The 20,509-nt window shown below is 45.2% G+C and overlaps 1 protein-coding gene across 2 annotated transcripts in view; it reads left to right on the top strand.

Moving 5' to 3' along the window:
* The window catches only part of TSHR (thyroid stimulating hormone receptor), a 148,642-nt gene that overhangs the window by 60,406 nt on the left and 67,727 nt on the right, over positions 1 to 20,509 (top strand). For both annotated transcript variants that reach the window (XM_073587044.1, XM_073587047.1), the window contains one exon: positions 14,899 to 14,973. In XM_073587044.1, the coding sequence (XP_073443145.1) occupies positions 14,899 to 14,973 (75 nt within the window). The remainder of the gene's footprint in view (positions 1 to 14,898; positions 14,974 to 20,509) is intronic.

Genomic DNA, 20,509 nt, shown 5'->3' with positions numbered 1-20,509 from the left:
TGTGTGGTCTGCAGAACATTGTTTTCTATGTGTTGTGTGTAGTGTGATGTTGTGTTTCTGCGTTTGATGCAAAAAACTTACCAATTGTGAGCCCACTCCAGGTGTCTGTCCACCCCTTCCTTCTTCTTCTGGGAGCTCCTCTTCATCTTGTGATTCCTGTTTTGAAATAAAAGGCAATGAATAGACATATATTACAGAGATGATGGATTTTGGAAATAATAACTTACCGTCAAACGCTGACGATGCGAGGGAGGGCTCCCAGAAGAAGATGTGCTGTCCTGTTGATGGCCAGACTCCATGGCTGTGGGTATTGCTGCTGCTGTTGCTGCTGCCAGTGATGCCATTTCTGCTGCTGCTGCTGCTGCTGCATCTCTTTGGCGGCTGTTGAATAAAGAGAAACAAAGGGCCAATGAATATCTTGATATTCCATGGCCCTAGTTTGGAGGAATGGGGGATTTGATAATTACCGTCTCTCATCTGCTGCTGGACTCCCCTCCTCAGCATGTTCCATTTGCTGCTCCATTTGTGGTGGTGCTGATGGTGCTGCTGCTGCTGCTGCAGATGTCTGCTGCCTTCTCCTGCTCCTGGTTCTTGGCTTGGGTGGCATGTTGGGTGTGGCTGAGGGTCCCATTGTCTTGCTTTTATATATCTCCTGTGGGCAGAGCTACTGAGCATGCTCAGACCAAAAAACCGGATCCGGTCGCCGGATCCGGCTTTCGCCGGATCCGGCGCATTGCGGCGCTCATAAGCTTTCATTGTGTGAAAAAGCCGGACGCGCCGGATCCGGCGTGTCCGGCTTTTTCGCCGGAGACAAAAAACGTTACAGTAGCCGTTTTTTCCAGACGCCGGATCGCGACACATTGCCGGATCCGGCGAAAACCGGATGAAACGCATGGCCATCCGGCGCGATCCGGCGCAAATGCAAGTCAATGGGGGGGAAACCGGATCCGGCATTGCATTTCGCCGGATCCGGTTTCTGTCAAAAGCGCCGGATCGCGCCTGACGGCGAAAACCTGATGTGTGAAAGAGGCCTTACCTGTCTCCTGCCCAACTGCCATGTTATAACTGCCAGTACTTTGATAAACTATACTTCGATAACGTGTAAATAAATGCCCCCTGCATAAATGCTTTCCCCAAACTATGTCTGAATATATAGGAGGCAAAGGATTTTTTTTTTTTTCTCTCTCTTCTCGTTAATCAATCAAACTAAATTGAGACAGCAGGGCCCAATAAAATGTTGTGGTCAGATAAACAGATGTTCAGCACTACATGGATCATAAAGCACTTTGAAAAGTTTCTTGACCTCACAACATAAGGGTACAAGAAGAGTAAGTTGAAATAACTATATACCAGATATAAGCTTGCATAGTTGAAAACACATATAGAGCATTCAGGATTAACTGCTTGCTGACATTGAATGGAGGAGTTGATTCAGAGCAGAGATTGAAAGAGGTGGTTACCAGATATAAGCTTGCATAGTTGAAAACACATATAGAGCATATTAACCTATACCTTGCTGATGAAGTGCATATTAACCTATATCTTGCCAATGTAGTGCATATTAACCTATACCTTGCTGATGAAGTGCATATTAACGTATATCTTGCAGATGCAGTGCATATTAACCTATACCTTGCCAGTGCAGTGCATATTAACCTATACCTTGCCGATGCAGTGCATATTAACCTATACCTTGCCGATGCAGTGCATATTAATCTATACCTTGTTGGTGCAGAGGATATTAACCTATACCTTGCTGGTTTAGTGCATATTAACCTATACCTTGCCGATGCAGTGCATATTAACCTATAAGGCAAGGAAGAATTGGTTCCAGCTGCGTATAAAATCCTTTTCTTCTTTATTGAAAAAACGTATTAAAATGCACAAATAGCTTATGCGCTCTCCACAGGTGCCATAACAGACAGAGGCTACGCGTTTTGACCTTGTCGGTCTTTATCCATGGCTTAGTTAAAGACCGACAAGGTCGAAACGCGTAGCCTCTGTCTGTTATGGCACCTGCGGAGAGCGCATAAGCTATTTGTGCATTTTAATAAGTTTTTTCAATAAAGAAGAAAAGGATTTTATACGCAGCTGGAACCAATTCTTCCTTGCCTTGTTCGTTTCCACGTTTGTCTGCACGGGGTTCCGAGGATCTGCACAGGTGGCTGGTGAGCTGGCTTACTTTTCAATTTGTCTTCCATATTAACCTATACCTTGCCGATGTAGAGAATATTAACCTATGCCTTGCTGGTGTAGTGCATATTAACCTATACCTTGCCAGTGCAGTGCATATTAACCTATACCTTGCCGGTGCAGTGCATATTAATCTACAGCTCTGGCAAAAATTAAGAAACCACTTCCAAATGTTCAGGTAGTCTGATTTTTCTCTTAAGGGCTCATACTCACTGGAGAGAAAAACGGACGAGTGCAAGACGATTAAAAATCGGATTGCACTCTGACCAATGTTAGTCAATGGGTGACATCTCACTTGCGATTTTTTTCCCATCCAAAATCGGACTCAGAAAAAAATCGCAGCATGCTGAGATTGAAAATCGCCAATGCAAGTCAATGGGTGCGATTAAAAAATGGACCATCCGTTTTCCGTCCGTTTTTTACAAATACATTACTATTCTTTGTTATAGAACACTGTAAATGGACCTGTAAATGACTGTACAAAAATAGTTGCATATTTTTGGTCCGTTTTTTTACATCCAGAAAACGGACCGTTTTTTTAATCGCAAATGGGTATGAGCCCCTATAGGTATATTTTTGAGTAACATGTAAATTGTTCTTTTAGTCTATAAACTTATGACAACATGTCTCCAAATTTCCAAGCAATACATTTTGGGGGTTTAATTTCTGAAAAGAAGAAATGGTCAAAATTTAAAAAAAAACAACAACAGTGCTTGCAGACCTCAAATAATGCTAAGAAAACAAGTTCATAATCATTTAGAAACAACAATATTAATGTTTTAACTCAGGAAGAGTTCAGAAATCAATATTTTGTGGAATAACCATGATTTTTAATCACAGCTTTCATGCGTCTTGGTATGCTTCCCACCAGTCTTTCACACTGCTTTTGGGTGACCTTATGCCACTCCTGGTACAAAAATGTAAGCAGTTCTTTGTTTGATGGCTTGTGACTATCCATCTTCCTCTTGATTACAGTCCAGAGGATTTCAATGGGGTTCAGGTCTAGAGATTGGGCTGGCTATGACAGGGATTTTATGTGGTGGTCTCTTCATTTTTTCCAGAGCTGTATACCTTACCGGTGCAGTGGATATTAACCTATACCTTGCCGGTGCAGTGCATATTAGTCTGCTTGCTCTAAGCATTCATTTAACCCCTTAGGGACTAACATTCATAATGTAAAAATCCAACAATTTTCTCTCTCTGTTCTATTATGGTTAGCTCTAAGTCACTGGAATTTTTTCCGTGTACATGAAAACAATGTCTCAATAGGCTGTGATCCATAATTCTATTTGTTCATCTTAAGATGTATTGGCATCGTGGTCCCACATACTGCAATGTGCACCGACACTGTATGACATAAATCACATATGAGCACTGACACTGTCAAATACTTTGTATCATCAACTGTCCTGTGACCATTGATGTAAATTGTTTTTTGGAGAGAGACAATGAGAGAGAGAAAGAGAGAGAAAGAGAGAGAGTGTCCCGGAACGTAGAATGCCGCTGCGGTTCCGCAAAAAAGAAGTTACATGTTGCGGAAAATAAACCACAGCGAATCTGCGCTGAATTTTCCGCAGAATGTGCCCAGCGGATTTGGTTTTCCATAGGTTTACATGGTACTGTAAACCGCATGGAAACCTTAGGGTATGTGCACATGTTGCTGATTTGCCTGCGGATTTTTCCGCGCGGATTTTGCTAAATCCGCAGGTAAAATGACCTCAGTTTTACCTGCGGATTTAGTGCAGATTTACTGCGGATTTCGCCTGCGTTTTTACACCTGCGGATTTCTATAATGGACCAGGTGTAAAAAACGCTGCGGATTCCGCACAAAGAATTGACATGCTGCAGAAAATAAACTGCAGCAAATCTGTGTGGAATTTTCTGCAGCATGTGCACAGCGTTTTTTTAGATTCCATTGGTTAAAATGGTACTGTACACCGCAGCAGAATCCGCAACGTGTGCACATGCCCTCTGGGTGAGTTTACACGTAGCGCATTCTTTGCGCTTTGGACGGAGAGGAAAGCCCGCTCCGCCCAAAGCCCTGTCCCCTTCTGTACACGCGGTGATACTGCATGTGCTCATTGAGCACATCCGGAATCACGGCATCGCATACATAGACCGAGTCTCCGCAAGGTAAACAGACATGCTGCGTTCTAAAAAGACGCGCCGCATGTCCGGTTTCGTGGGTGTGTCACCCGCGTATTAGGACACATAGTGGAGACAGGATTTCATAAAATCCCCTCCACTATGCTGTAACATCTGGACGCTGCGGATTAAACGTTGCAGCTGTAGGCAACGTTCAATCCGCAGCAAATCCGGATGCAATACGGCCCGTGGAAACATACTCTTACATTTCCCATTGCCACATGTAGAAGTTCAACTATTGGTGAAATGAATACCCTCCATGTATACATTCTTTCTATTCTGGCGAGGCGCTATCATAGTCCTCAGATTCTTATTATGTCTGTAGACCACCACTGGATCAGTAGGCAAATTGTTTGAAAGAATGGGTTCCCTCCTTAATATGCACCAATGTTTTTTGAGGACTTCTTCTACTTTTTTATAGGATTTGTTAAAAGTTGTCACAAGACTAAATTGTAACCAATTATTTACAGAGCGTTTTATCTGCTCTCATGGCAATCTGAGCTGAACAGTCATTCTGTGTCAGTCTTCTGTTTTTGTCATAGGCATCTTTTATAAGTTGTTTGGGATATCCCTTTCCTATAAATCTCCCCCTTGAAATCCTTGACGCCTTCCCCCTTGAAATCTTCAGAAAACATTGGTTTATTTTAAGGGGGGATCTAATTCTATCAAACAATTTACCTACTGATGCAGACGTGGTCTACAGAGGTAATAAGAATCTGAAGAATATGATAGCGCCTCGTCAGAATAGAAAGTAAAATAATTATCGTGGATAAGAATGTATATATGGAGGGAATTCATTTACCAATAGTGGAACTTCTACATGTGGCAATAGGAAATGTATGAGTTGTAAATGGATAAAGTCATGTAAAAAACAATTTACATCAACGTTCACAGGAAAGAGTTTCCTGATACAAAGTATTTTACAGTAAGGCCGGGGTCACACTTGCGAGGAATACGGGTGCGTGAGAGGCGCAAAAAGCACGCATTAGACACAGACCAATGATTCTCTATGGGGTACCTCGCACCAGGCGTATATTTCTCCTCAGTATCCTACGCTCCGTGCCACTCGCAGCATGCTGCGATTGTCAGCGTAGTACGCCCGTAATACGCCAATGCAAGTCTATGGGTGCGCAAAAAATACGGATTACACACGGAGCACACATGTGACCTGCGAGAAATACGCACCCGGTGTCTTTTAGCCAAGCCGGCAATTCAGTGCGCTATACAGTAAACTCACACTGACAGTTTTAATAAAGAAATGAAAGAATAGATATAGACACATAGAATACATATATATATATATATATATATATATATATGCATTCTATGTGTCTATATCTATTCTTTCATTTCTTTATTAAAACTGTCATAGGGCTCCATTATATGTCCATTTTGAAAGCCTGCGAGAAAATCTCACCATACGGATGCCATACGGATTACATACGGATGCTGACATGCGCAAAATACGCGACCACACCTTGATTACGGATGAGATACGGAGCACTGTTTAGGGGTCTGTCATCCGTATTACGCATGTAAAATACTGACCGTATTTTGTGCAGGTTAGTGTGACTCCAGCCTAATATGCACTGCACCGGCAAGGTATAGGGTAATATGCACTGCACTAGCAAAGTATACACACGTGGTCACAATTGTTGGTATCCCTCGTTTAATGACAGAATTAACTTGAATCTGACAAAAGTAATAATAACTAAAAATCTATGAAAATGAACAAATGAAAGTCACACATTGCTTTTCAACCATGCTTCCACAGAATTAAAATAAAAAAATAAAATAAATAAAACTCATGAAATAAACCTGGACAGAAATGATGGTACCCCTGAAAATAATGTGACAAAAGGGACATGTTACATCAAGGTGTGTCCACTAATTAGCATCACAGGTGTCTACAATCTTGGAATCAGTGAGTGGCCTGTATAGAGGGCTACAGATACCCAGGCTATGTGCCCACATATGCAGACAATTTCTGCATGAAAACCGGACTCCTTCCCAGAAAACGCGCGTTTTTTTCTGCGCGTCCCCAGACGCATAGAAAATAGCTAAAAACGCGGACTTTTCCGCAAAATTAATGAGCATGCTGCGTTTTTTACCGCAAATCGTTTTTTCGCTGAAAAAACGCATCAATATGCACAAAAAGTGCAAAATGCATTAAAATAAATGGGATGCTTCTTTTAGGCGATTTTTAAGCGTTTTTGTTGGTAAAAAAACGCTTAAAAAACGAGAAAAAAACGCTTACGTGGGCACACAGCCTCACTGTGCTGTTTGGTGGCATGGTGTGTATCACACTCAACATGGACCAGAGGAAGTGAAGGAAAGAGCTGTCTCAGGAGATTAGAAAGAAAATTATAGACAAACATGTTAAAGGTAAAAGTTATAAGACCATCGCCAAGCAGCTTGATGTTCCTGTGACTACAGCTGCACATATTATTCAGAAATTTAAGATTTATGGGACTGTAGCCAACCTCCCTGGACGTAGCCGCAGAAGGAAAATTGATGACAAATCAAAGCGATGAATAATACGAATGTTAACATAAGAGCCAAGAAAAACTTCTAAACAGATTAAAGGTGAACTTCAAGCTCAAGGAACATGAGTGTCACCATCCGTCATTGTATGAGCCAAAGTGGACTTCATGGGAGACGACCAAGGAGGACACCATTGTTGAAAAAAAAATCATAAAAAAGTCACACTGGAATTTGCCAAACTACATGTTGACAAGCCACAAAGCTTCTGGAAGAATGTTCTATGGACAGATGAGACAGAAATGTAATTTTTTGGCAAGGCAGATCAGCTCTATGTTCACAGGCGGAAAAATGAAACATCAAGAAAAGAAAATTGTCCCTACTGTGAAACATGGAGGAGTTTTATGATTGGGTCACTGAGGAGGAGAGCAATCCCAAGCTAAGCCACAGAAAACCAGAGAGGTTGGTAACTAAGCGAATTGCAGACCCCTGATCCTATCCACACAACTAGCAGTAGCCGTGGAGTGTACCTACGATGATCCTAGACACCTCGGCACAGCCGGAGAGCTAACTAAGCCTAAAGCAAGAAAGGGGAAATCTAAACTGCCCCAGAGCAGACCCCAAAGGAATAGATAGCCCCCAAACATATATTGTCGGTGAGACAAGATGAAAACACAAACGCAGGCAGGAAGATAGAATGAGCAAATGATGGGGCCCACACTGACTAGATAGGAAAGGAAAGACGCTGTCTGCAATCACGCAAAAAACCCTGCAAAAGGTCCAACATGTCTGATGCAAAAAACACTGAAGTCGCATGACTTCGCCCACTATATCAGCACTCTGGTATATTCTGAAAGCAGAGCAAAAAGAGGCCAATCTAATAATTGACAAAAACAAACTGGCACAAGCAGTAACATATGGACGGTGATTCAGCACAGCCCCAGCCGGAGCTGGCTGACCCACACAAAACTGAGATAAACAAAACCAGATCAAATGCAAACAGAATAGCAAATAAACACTTCGCTGAACATGCAGGGACTGAGCTGGAAACATCAGAGCTCAGGAGGCAAGAAGAAAATCACCAGCAGAGATAGAGGGAGTCGGCTGTCTTAAATCCCAATCTGAAACCCCAGATCTCCAATCATCGTCCTCATTATCAGGTGGCAAGCCTCTGTTAATCAGATCAGCTCCATTACCTCCAGTAACCACCAGAGGGAGCCCAGAAAGAGAACTCGCAACCCCTCTGTCAATCTGACCAGCTCCACTACTTTCAGTAATAACCCGAAGAGAGGCGAGAAAGCGAATTCACAACAGAGGAGGCTCTGTTATGTTCTGGGGCTGCTTTGCTGCAACTGACACAGGGTGTCTAGAATCTGTGAAGGGTACAATGAAATCTCAAGACTATCAAGGAATTCTAGAGAGAAATGTGCTGCTCAGTGTCAGAAAGCTTGGTCTCAGTCGCAGGTCATGGGTCTTGCAACAGGATAATGATCCAAGACACACAGCTAAAAACACCCAAGAATGGCTAAGAGGAAAACATTGGACTATTCTGAAGTGACCTTCTATGAGCCCTGACCTAAATCCTATTGAGAATCTTTGGAAAGAGCTGAAACATGCCATCTGGAAAAAGCAACTTTCAAACATGAGACAACTAGAGTAGTTTGCTCTTGAGGAGTGGGCCAGAAGTCTCATTGACAGTTACATGAATCATTTGATTGCAGTGATTGCCTCCAAAGGTTGTGCAACAAAATATTACGTTAAGGGTACCGTCATTTCTGTCCGGGCCTATTTCATGAGTTTTAGTTTTTTAAATTCTGTGGAAGCATGGTTGAAAAGCAATGTCTGACTTTCATTTGTTCATTATCATAGATTTTTAAGTTATTATTACTTTTATCAGATTTAAGATATTTCTGTCACCATAGTGGGTTTTTCTGTCATTAAACGAGGGGTACCAACAATTTTGACCACGTGTGTCATGTGTAGGTTAATATGCACTGCATTGACAATGGGACATGATTGCTGTGAAGCTACAGGGCAGCAGAGATGGGATTAAATGATTAATGAATTTGTATATCCGCACCTGGTGGAGGGTCTATAAGACTACTGACGAGAGCGGCTCGCTCTATGAACGCAGTGTTTGAATAAAAACATTTTTTTAATAATTAATTGGAGTGACAGTGCCCCTGGGTAGTCATTCTTCTTTTTTTATTTTTGGTTTGGATTTGCCCCATTATTATACGTCACCCTCACTTTCACACATCAGGTTTTCGGCGTCAGGCGCGATCCGGCGTCGTGCCGGAATGCCGGATCCGGCAAATGTTTTGTAAAACCTGATGTGCCGGATCCGGTTTTCTGCCGGATCCGTCTTGTTCTTGACAGACAAAACCGGATCCGTCTCATCCGGTTCATCCGTTTTTCTATCCGTTTTTTCGAGGGATTACGCCGGATCCGGTTTTTAAAATTGACCCTTGTGGCCCCTCAAGGCAGAGTACACTGGCAGGATGACAGAGTGTGAAAGATTTGTGCCCTAACCAAACTTGTGTACCTTCTGGACCAACAGTATATACCTTTGCCAACCAAAGTTGGCTATCTTGTCATGGTCTACTATATTTAGCTTTAGGCCACAGGTGTGTACCTGGTTGTGTTTTATGCAAAGTATTTCACCTTTTAACAAAAGTTGTGTACATTGTTAGGAAATCACCAACAATAAACACAACTTTTTAGGTGAAATACTTTGCTTCAAACACAACCAGGAACACAACTGTGGCAAAAAGGTCAAATTTACCCACAGTTATACCTGGTTTTGAATACCTTTTTACCTTTGAAATACCCTGTATTTAACCTTTTTTTTAAACATAGTTCGCCGCAGAAAGAAAAGACAGACAACCATTGTGAAACGATAATTTAACTTTTATTTAAAATTTTTTTTTTTTTTGTAAAATGTTTTTAAAGTGCAAAAAACTTTTTAAATAAAGGTTTTAAACCCAATGGGCATTTTTATTAAAAAACACACATTACAAATCTGTGTATTGTGGGGTGGAAATACTGCTGGAGGGGCTGCGGGACACTTCGACACTGGGTGTGTGGAGAGAGGACTGGGATCGTGGTGGGGAAGGAACAGTTAGAGGTGAAGGTGTGGAAAAAACTACAGAATGGGTGGACATGTGGGAAGCAGAAGAGGTGGTGGGTGGTGGAGTGGAGGGTTGGGCAGGGACTGTAGGAGCAGATGATGTTGATGGAAAGTTGTATGGGGAAGGAGTTTGATACGGGGAAGGAGTTTGGTACGGGGAAGGAGTTTGGTACGGGGCAGGTTGCTGGAAGTGGGGAGATGACTGGTACTGGGGAGGTTGCTGGTACTGGGGAGGTTGCTGGTACTGGGCAGGTTGCTGGTATGTAGTAGGAGGGGGAGGATGAAAAGTGGCTGGAGGGGGTGCAGATGTAATAGGAGGGGGAGGATGGAAAGTGGCTGGAGGGGGTGCAGGTGGAGGAACTACAGTGGTGGGAGGTGGAGGTTGGGAGGTAACCTGCTGTAGAGCACCGTGGCACGAATGCATTACATGCATCTGCTGGGCAGGAGAGAGCGTTTCCATGCGCTCCACAACAGACCTGAAAAAGGTGTGGTTTGGCGAAGATCTTGCTTCTGAATGCATGGTTTGCAGAAGTGTCTTCACCTCCAGAATGCTGGAGTTGATCTGCTGAAAGCCTGCGGAGATTTGCTCTGACAAGACTTTGAGACAGTTCTGGAAAGATGCATTCAGATGCAATAACTCTTGCGCATAACTCTTTTCCTGACCCCTCTGCCGCTGCCGCCCAGTACCCGCAGGTGTACTAGAGGCGGCAGGGGCAGAAGGGTGGGGTAAAGGGAAAGCGATCTCCTCACCAGCAGCTTCATGTAATGTAGGCGGCCACGATGCTCCTGTGCTGGTGGATGGGACAGATGGGTCGAACGTGTGGGAAGGCAGGGAAGGTGCAGATGTACCGGGGCGGTCGAAGTGTCCCTCGGTGCCGGTCTCCTCAGGGATCGCCTCAGAAGGGTCCAATCGTGCAGGCTCCCGAGTGCTGCTCACCGTGCTGTGGAATAAAGAGAAAAAAAAACAATTAAAATACTGACATGGTATGGCCCTGGCTGAAAAAAAAAAGTTACATCTTTTTCACATGTGGTGTGTAATATTTACCTTCTGGTGAGCATTGTTTCCCGGAGGAACGACAGGGCTTGTGCGTACTTGTACTTGCTCCTGCGTCCTCCAGATCCACTCGGGGCCCGCATCTCTTTATTGAACTCCTTCTTGAAACGATCCCTCACAGACCGCCACCGATTCACAATTCTGTTCCCTGAAACGAGAAAGGAGTGGTTAGTATACAACATCAGTGTTTCACAAACTCCAGTCCTCATGGTCCCCAGGGGTCATGTTTTCAGGATTTCAATAGTAAATAGAAATCCTGAACACATGATCCGTGGGGACCACGAGGACTGGAGTTCGGGAAACACTGGTTTACATCAAGCAACCGTTACTGTATATACTTACGCTCTTTAATCTGGTCCCGAGCTTCGAGGTCCTCCCAGCGGCCCACAAGGAGAGAACAGATTTCCTCCCAGAGTCGTCGGGTAATGATCAGGTCAGCGTGGCGGCGGTCAGCCATATTCCAGAGCGGCTCCCTTTCTCTGACGAGATCGATGAGGCGGTCCACATCAATCCCTCCATCCTCACCGTCAGAGTCGGGAGCACGCTGTGAAGGCTGTTAAAGAAAAAGACAAAAATAACATAATTAGCCTCCACAAAAGAAATGAAATAAAAAGTGCCAAAAAACAAAGCAAAAATATTTATACTTACACGCTGGTGACCGCCGCGTTGCTGTCGCCGACGACCCTGGGAGGCACTGCGAGGACCTCTTGGCCGAGCACCAGATTGGGAAGACTAGAGAAGAAAACAAAAAATGTTATGAGTTTGGATGTAGGCATTTGTTTGCTGTGTGTGGTCTGCAGAACATTGTTTTCTATGTGTTGTGTGTAGTGTGTTGTGTTTCTGCGTTTGATGCAAAAAACTTACGAATTGTGAGCCCACTCCAAGCGTCTGTCCACCCCTTCCTTCTTCTTCTGGGAGCTCCTCTTCATCTTGTGATTCCTGTTTTGAAATAAAAGGCAATGAATAGACATATATTACAGAGATGATGGATTTTGGAAATAAAAACTTACCGTCAAACGCTGACGATGCGAGGGAGGGCTCCCAGAAGAAGATGTGCTGTCCTGTTGATGGCCAGACTCCATGGCTGTGGGTATTGCTGCTGCCAGTGATGCCATTTCTGCTGCTGCTGCTGCTGCATCTCTTTGGCGGCTGTTGAATAAAGAGAAACAAAGGGCCAATGAATATCTTGATATTCCATGGCCCTAGTTTGGAGGAATGGGGGATTTGATAATTACCGTCTCTCATCTGCTTCTGGACTCCCCTCCCGTTCAGCATGCTGCTCCATTTGGGGTGTTGCTGATGGTGCTGCTGCTGCATCTCTTTGGCGGCTGTTGAATAAAGAGAAACAAAGGGCCAATGAATATCTTGATATTCCATGGCCCTAGTTTGGAGGAATGGGAGATTTGATAATTACCGTCTCTCATCTGCTTCTGGACTCCCCTCCCGTTCAGCATGCTGCTCCATTTGGGGTGTTGCTGATGGTGCTGCTGCTGCAGATGTCTGCTGCCTTCTCCTGCGCCTGGTTGCTGTCTTGGGTGGCATGTTGGGTGTGGCTGAGGGTCCCATTGTCTTGCTTTTATATATCTCCTGTGGGCAGAGCTACTGAGCATGCTCAGACCAAAAAAACCGGAACCGGCAACCGGATCCGGCTTTCGCCGGATCCGGCGCATTGCGGCGCTCATAGGCTTTCATTGTGTGAAAAAGCCGGACGCGCCGGATCCGGCGTGTCCGGCTTTTTCGCCGGAGACAAAAAACGTTACAGTAGACGTTTTTTCCAGACGCCGGATCGCGACACATTGCGACACATTGCCGGATCCGGCGAAAACCGGATGAAACGCATGGCCAATCCGGCGCGATCCGGCGCAAATGCAAGTCAATGGGGGGGAAACCGGATCCGGCATTGCATTTTGCCGGATCCGGTTTCTGTCAAAAGCGCCGGATCGCGCCTGACGGCGAAAACCTGATGTGTGAAAGAGGCCTTAACTGGGAAATATTTCCAACATATTTTTAATAATGAGATTAGAACAACCCAAGTCCCTGCAGGCAAAGATGTATCCAAAGATGTGTCCCTGTACACAATTTGTACACCTCTAATCATCTCATATCCTGTGGTAGATCGGCTCACTCAGCTGCTTTATGAGGTCGTCACAGGAATGTTTCGGTTTAAATTTTCAACTGGTTTATTAAAACAGAACTGCATAAACCAGTGCAAACAATGTAATTAGACATATCCAGTCTTCTTGACATAAACACACAAAACAGCACTCACTATGGTCCTTATAACTGCGGGGTCCGCCTGCACAGGAATCAGTTCTATTTACCAAGAGTCCAGCTCCGGAGGTCAGCTCTGCTCCAGAGTACACAAAACATTGAATGCGCCGAAAGTCTCTACATTTAGCTTCTGGACAACACCCTTGGGTAGAGAAATGGTGAATAGCCTCCCACCCACTCTTCAGGTGTTCCTAAAAACCCAGGCCTTAACAGGGTCGATTATCTGCTCTCAGCACTTGGTGTGCTGGAGCATTTTTACAGGTTCATATAACTGAGGCCAACATCCTGAGTGACACACAACCCCTCCAGTATTTTACCAGTGACCTTCTCACACCCCCAATAGTAAACTCATACCCCTGTACTTATCTCATGCCAACTATGGTCATCTCATACCCCTGAAGTCATCTCTTACTACTGTAGTCATCTTATACCATACAGAGTCATCTCATACTCCACGTAGTCATCCGATACGCCCTGCAGTCATCTCATACCCCTCTATAGTCATCTCATACCCCATCTATAGTCATCTCATACCCCCTGCAGTCATCTCATACCCCTCTATAGTCATCTCATACCCCATCTATAGTCATCTCATACCCCCTGCAGTCATCTCATACCCCTCTATAGTCATCTCATACCCCATCTATAGTCATTTCATACCCCCTGCAGTCATCTCATACCCCTCTATAGTCATCTCATACCCCATCTATAGTCATCTCATTCACCTTTTCCGCCTGTAGTCATCTGATACCCTCCATAGTCATATCCTCTGTAGTCCCTTTCTACCACTCGTAGTTATCTTATACCCTATATATTCTCATTGCACTCCCATAGACATCACAAGCACCCCTCTATAGTCTTCTCAAACCCCCTGCAGTCATCTCATACCCCCTGTAGTCATCAAATACTCCCTGTAGTCACCCCATACCCCCTTCAGTCATTTCATACCTCCTGTAGTTATCCCATACAAACTGTAGTTATCCTATACCCCCTGCAGTCATCTCATGCCCTCTACAGTCACCATATGGCTTCTGAACTCACTCCATACCACCTATAATCACTGTATACCCCTTGTAGTCATCTCATACACTGTATAATGACTTTCTACCTCCAGTAGTCATCTCATATCCCTCTATAGCCATCCCATAACCCCTGTAGTCATCCCATACCCACTACAGTCATCTCATACCCCTCTACTGTCACTTTTTCCTCCCTGTAATCATCTCATACCCCTTGTAGTTATCTCATACTCTCTATAGTCATCATATGACTTCTGTACTCACTCCATACCCCCTACAGTCACTTTCTACCCCTTGTAGTTCTCTCATACACTGTATAATCACTTTATACCCCCTGTAGTCATCTCATCTCACACTCTCTATAGTCATCTCATGCTCCCTGCAGTCATCTCATACCCCCTGTGGCCATGTTATACCGCCTGTGGTCATCTCATACCCCCTGCATTCAAATTATACCTCCTGTACTTATCTCTTAGCCCCTGCAGTCATCTTAAACCCCATGTACTCATCTCATACTGCCCAGTTGTATAGGCCTATGTGTCACACGCCTGCACACTATAGTGCGGTATTACAGGACGTGACATGATGCCTTTTGTTTCCTGCAGTTTTATAACGTTGGACACTGAGCTGAGGAGGATGGAGTCTGGAGCCTTTCAGGGCCTTGGAAAGATCACTGAGATGTGAGTGTGTTCCCACAACGGGGTCTCAGGTCTGTAGGGTCACATCACTGGCTCCTTAGTCCCTGACGGGAGGTGTTATTATTGTGTATTATAAGACACCATTATTACCAGAGTGCTGAATGTATCAAATGCATTTAACCCCTTCCTGGCATGTAACATACGTGTGCGGGCTCAGTAGCTGACTCCTGCATGTGACAGCAGCAATCACAGCTGAACTCTGATCGCTGCTGCTAATCTCTGACAGGGGCATCGAATCCCCCCATATAACATCATTGCACAATGGAGAACAAGCGATCTGACGAGTCCCCTGAGGCCAGAACAAGTAAGAAAAATAATCATCTCTCTCTAAGAATAAAGATATGAAAAGATAAATATATTTGAAGTCGGATCCACCAAAATAAAAACGCCATATGGTAAATGGCGGAAAGGAAAGGAAAGATTGGAATGTCAGAATTGTCACAAGTCACAGAAATAACGCAACAAAAGGAGATCGAAACGTTGTCTGTGACATGGAGAAGATGAAGACGAACAAGCAGCCAGCACACAGCTCCGAGCAGTGACGGAGAACATAGGACCCCAGAGAACACTATTCCATGGACCCCAGAGAACAACCATTCTGGGGCCCCCAAGACAACCACCATTCTGGGGACACCATCTAGCAATATAGAAAAGTCACAGGACAAGTCTGCAACAAACAGGAGGACAGCGCTGTGTACAGTAAAGGGGTTGTCCACCAATGAGGAGGACAGCGCTGTGTACATTAAAGGGGTTGTCCACCAATGAGGAGGACAGCGCTGCGTACATTAAAGGGGTTGGCCACCAATGAGGAGGACAGCGCTGCGTACATTAAAGGGGTTGTCCACCAATGAGGAGGACAGCGCTGCGTACATTAAAGGGGTTGTCCACCAATGAGGAGGACAGCGCTGCGTACATTAAAGGGGTTGTCCACCAATGAGGAGGACAGCGCTGTGTACAGTAAAGGGGTTGTCCACCAATGAGGAGGACAGCGCTGTGTACATTAAAGGGGTTGTCCACCAATGAGGAGGACAGCGCTGCGTACATTAAAGGGGTTGGCCACCAATGAGGAGGACAGCGCTGCGTACATTAAAGGGGTTGTCCACCAATGAGGAGGACAGCGCTGCGTACATTAAAGGGGTTGTCCACCAATGAGGAGGACAGCGCTGCGTACATTAAAGGGGTTGTCCACCAATGAGGAGGACAGCGCTGCGTACAGTAAAGGGGTTGTCCACCAATGAGGAGGACAGCGCTGCGTACATTAAAGGGGTAGTCCACCAATGAGGAGGACAGCGCTGCGTACATTAAAGGGGTTGTCCACCAATGAGGAGGACAGCGCTGTGTACATTAAAGGGGTTGTCCACCAATGAGGAGGACAGCGCTGCGTACATTAAAGGGGTTGTCCACCAATGAGGAGGACAGCGCTGCGTACATTAAAGGGGTTGTCCACCAATGAGGAGGACAGCGCTGCGTACATTAAAGGGGTTGTCCACCAATGAGGAGGACAGCGCTGCGTACATTAAAGGGGTTGTCCACCAATGAGGAGGACAGCGCTGCGTACATTAAAGGGGTTGTCCACCAATGAGGAGGACAGCGCTTTGTACATTAAAGGGGTTGTTCACCAATGAGGAGGACAGCGCTGCGTACATTAAAGGGGTTGTCCACCAATGAGGAGGACAGCGCTGCGTACATTAAAGGGGTTGTCCACCAATGAGGAGGACAGCGCTGTGTACATTAAAGGGGTTGGCCACCAATGAGGAGGACAGCGCTGCGTACATTAAAGGGGTTGTCCACCAATGAGGAGGACAGCGCTGTGTACATTAAAGGGGTTGTCCACCAATGAGGAGGACAGCGCTGCGTACATTAAAGGGGTTGTCCACCAATGAGGAGGACAGCGCTGCGTACATTAAAGGGGTTGTCCACCAATGAGGAGGACAGCGCTGCGTACATTAAAGGGGTTGTCCACCAATGAGGAGGACAGCGCTTTGTACATTAAAGGGGTTGTTCACCAATGAGGAGGACAGCGCTGCGTACATTAAAGGGGTTGTCCACCAATGAGGAGGACAGCGCTGCGTACATTAAAGGGGTTGTCCACCAATGAGGAGGACAGCGCTGTGTACATTAAAGGGGTTGGCCACCAATGAGGAGGACAGCGCTGCGTACATTAAAGGGGTTGGCCACCAATGAGGAGGACAGCGCTGTGTACATTAAAGGGGTTGTCCACCAATGAGTAGGACAGCGCTGCGTAGATTAAAGGGGTTGTCCACCAATGAGGAGGACAGCGCTGTGTACATTAAAGGGGTTGTCCACCAATGAGGACAGCGCTGCGTAGATTAAAGGGGTTGGCCACCAATGAGGAGGACAGCGCTGCGTACATTAAAGGGGTTGTCCACCAATGAGGAGGACAGCGCTGCGTAGATTAAAGGGGTTGTCCACCAATGAGGAGGACAGCGCTGCGTACATTAAAGGGGTTGTCCACCAATGAGGAGGACAGCGCTGCGTAGATTAAAGGGGTTGTCCACCAATGAGGAGGACAGCGCTGTGTACATTAAAGGGGTTGTCCATCAATGAGGAGGACAGCGCTGTGTACATTAAAGGGGTTGTCCACCAATGAGGAGGACAGCGCTGTGTACATTAAAGGGGTTGTCCACCAATGAGGAGGACAGCGCTGTGTACATTAAAGGGGTTGTCCACCAATGAGGAGGACAGCGCTGTGTACATTAAAGGGGTTGTCCACCAATGAGGAGGACAGCGCTGCGTACATTAAAGGGGTTGTTTTTTCCTTATTTACATGCATGCATTGATGCCAAGAATCATTAGTCACATGTTCACCCACCAGCAGCCATTGTATGGACTGCGGAGCGGTGCCGTCTGTGCGGAGGAGAACCTGTCCTACTGATATAATGGTAAGAGCCACAAAATCATGCCCTCAACACATCTGATAAAAGAGAGATAATGTGTCCAACCTCATTCCCTCCTATTGCAGTCAGCAATAGCCCCTGAAATACAGAGCCTATAGGAGGCAACTGGGGGGGGCAACATTTTTAATCACACAAAACAGCAAAAATTATTTTTTGGCCCCAATTACTTATATTTAAGTAAGAAAAAAATGTCCCCAAAGGTGGACATCTCTTTTAGGATAAAACATGTGAAACTAAACATCAGTTTTATTTCTATTTGTTATCACTATTTTGAATACTTTGGCATACACTGTACATTGGATTTGATGAACTACATTGGGCCAACATCTAGTTAGTTAATAAACTGTGTTCTACTCTGATGATACTTTGTCTATTTATCTGTCCATTTGCACATGTGGTGAGGCAATTACTATTATACAATTTCTCTGGATTACAATCTATGATGCCTATTATGAAGCAGAAATAAATGGCCCCAGCATAGGGGATATAGACAGCTTCATTCTGCATAAATGAATAGTTAGAAAATAACACCGGCTTCTCTCATTCTACATAACCAAGCAAGGTACACATGACAGCAGAAAAGTAATACTATCAGAATGGGAAGATCCATGGATATTGGTCCCTTCACACCCGAAAAACAACAGCCAGCAGTCAATCCAGAGGTGGCCTGTCACATTGCATAGTCCAATTCTGAGGGTAACCAGCTCCTCTAAATAACCCGTTGTGGAGACATGTGGGGTCACCCCACTTTTGGCGGGCACCCACAGAGAGGAGGTAATTGTAAGCTTAGGAAGCTGACAGTCTGTGGAAAAGGGGAGGCTTCAATCCAGCACGGCTGTCCAGGTAAAAATTCAATTTATTAATCATGTAAAAGGATTAAAAGAAACAGTGCGTTTCTGGCGCAGCAGATGCGCTCTTAGGCTACTTTCACACTTGCATTTTTTTGCTGCGCGTTTTGTTGCGCACACAGACGCATGAAAAAAATGCATCATGCATTTGTGTGCTTTTTATTTTAAAAACGCATGCTTTTTTTGCGCATACGTGCGCATTACAATGCGCACCCATAGACTTTAATGGGTGTTTTGCTGTAAAAAAAACGCATTGCGTGCACATGCGTTTTTTTGGGGCAAGTCGGACGCACAAAAAATGCAAAAGGATGCATTTTGTGCACCCGAGCGCACACTGCAAAAAAACGCATGCGCATACAAACGCGTACGTGCGCATATGTATGGGCACATATGCGCACCCATGTTAAAGTATAGGGGGAAAAACACATGCTTTTTTTGCGCTAAAAAGCAGCGCAAAAAAACGCAAGTGTGAAACCAGCCTTAGTCATAGCATGTAAAACAAAATGAAGGGAAAACATATAAAGGGGAAATGAAGCAATCATCGTGTGGGGCTAATAATGAGTCAATTGAAGATGCAACAGCTGGATGAGCTATCGACAACACAACATATGATGGCGTTAATGTATATAAGGCCGGAGTCACACTGGCGAGGAATACGGGTGCGTGAGAGGCGCAAAAAGCACGCATTAGACACGGACAAATGATTCTCTATGGGGTCACTCGCACCAGCCGTATATTTCTCCTCAGTATCCTACGCTCCGTGCCACTCGCAGCATGCTGCGATTGTCAGCGTACTACGCCCGTAATACACCAATGCAAGTCTACGGGTGCGCAAAAAATACGCAGTACACACGGAACACACGTGTGACCTGCGAGCAATACGCAGGTCTTTTGGCTGGTGACCAGGAAATGGGCCAATCCATCATCAGGAAGCGTAGTCATGCAAATGAGCTCAAAAAGCGCTCCAGACATCCAGGAAGTACGCCTCCACGGAGTACAGCAGCAGCATGGCGTCCACATATATTAATGTAGAGATGCTCATTGTGCTGGTGCAGGAGCGTCCAGAAATATGGGACCCACGCGATGCAAACTATGCGAACCGCACAAGAAAGGAGGCGTCATGGAGGCGTATCTGTCGCCAGATGTACCATGACTTTGGTGACAGACCACGTGATGAGCAGCATAAAATTCGTAAGTGCAACCATAAAAATATAATTAACGTTAGCGCGCGCTATAAAATGAATCTACAATCAGCCCCCCCCCCTTCCTGTGCATGTACTTTTCTTAGCCTCATGAGGCCGTTACATTAGGATGTGACACGTGGCTTCACACAGCCATAATTAGGGGTTAGGCCACAAGCTCCTCATCCTCCTAGCCAATAAAATTAGTTTCAGTGTAGCTAATGAGACCCTGGGTATCGGCCCAATTACATATGCCACCATGGGTAGAACGCACACCCCAGAAGGCCCCATGCCTAGACTACTGTTTGAAAATGTGACCTCTCAAATATCTGATTTTGACAATCTTTCCTGTCACATTGCAGTGGAAGATGTGATGAAACGGTGGAGAAGCATCCGGGACCAGTACCGCCGGGAACGCCAGCAGCGGTCCAGGAGTGGGGATGCTGGCCATGTCAAGCGCAAATATATATACTATGACCGGCTGAACTTCCTCGCCCCAATTCTGGCTCTGAGACCGTAAGTTCATACCTCACACCACATGACACAAAAACATTACACAAATACTTTACAG

This window comes from Dendrobates tinctorius, unplaced genomic scaffold (genome assembly GCF_039654945.1).
Source record: "Dendrobates tinctorius isolate UK_male_01 unplaced genomic scaffold, ASM3965494v1 ptg000010l, whole genome shotgun sequence".
In the NCBI taxonomy this organism is placed as follows: domain Eukaryota; kingdom Metazoa; phylum Chordata; class Amphibia; order Anura; family Dendrobatidae; genus Dendrobates; species Dendrobates tinctorius.
The sequence above is the reverse complement of the archived record's forward strand: the minus strand, read 5'-3'. Positions and strand labels throughout refer to the sequence as shown.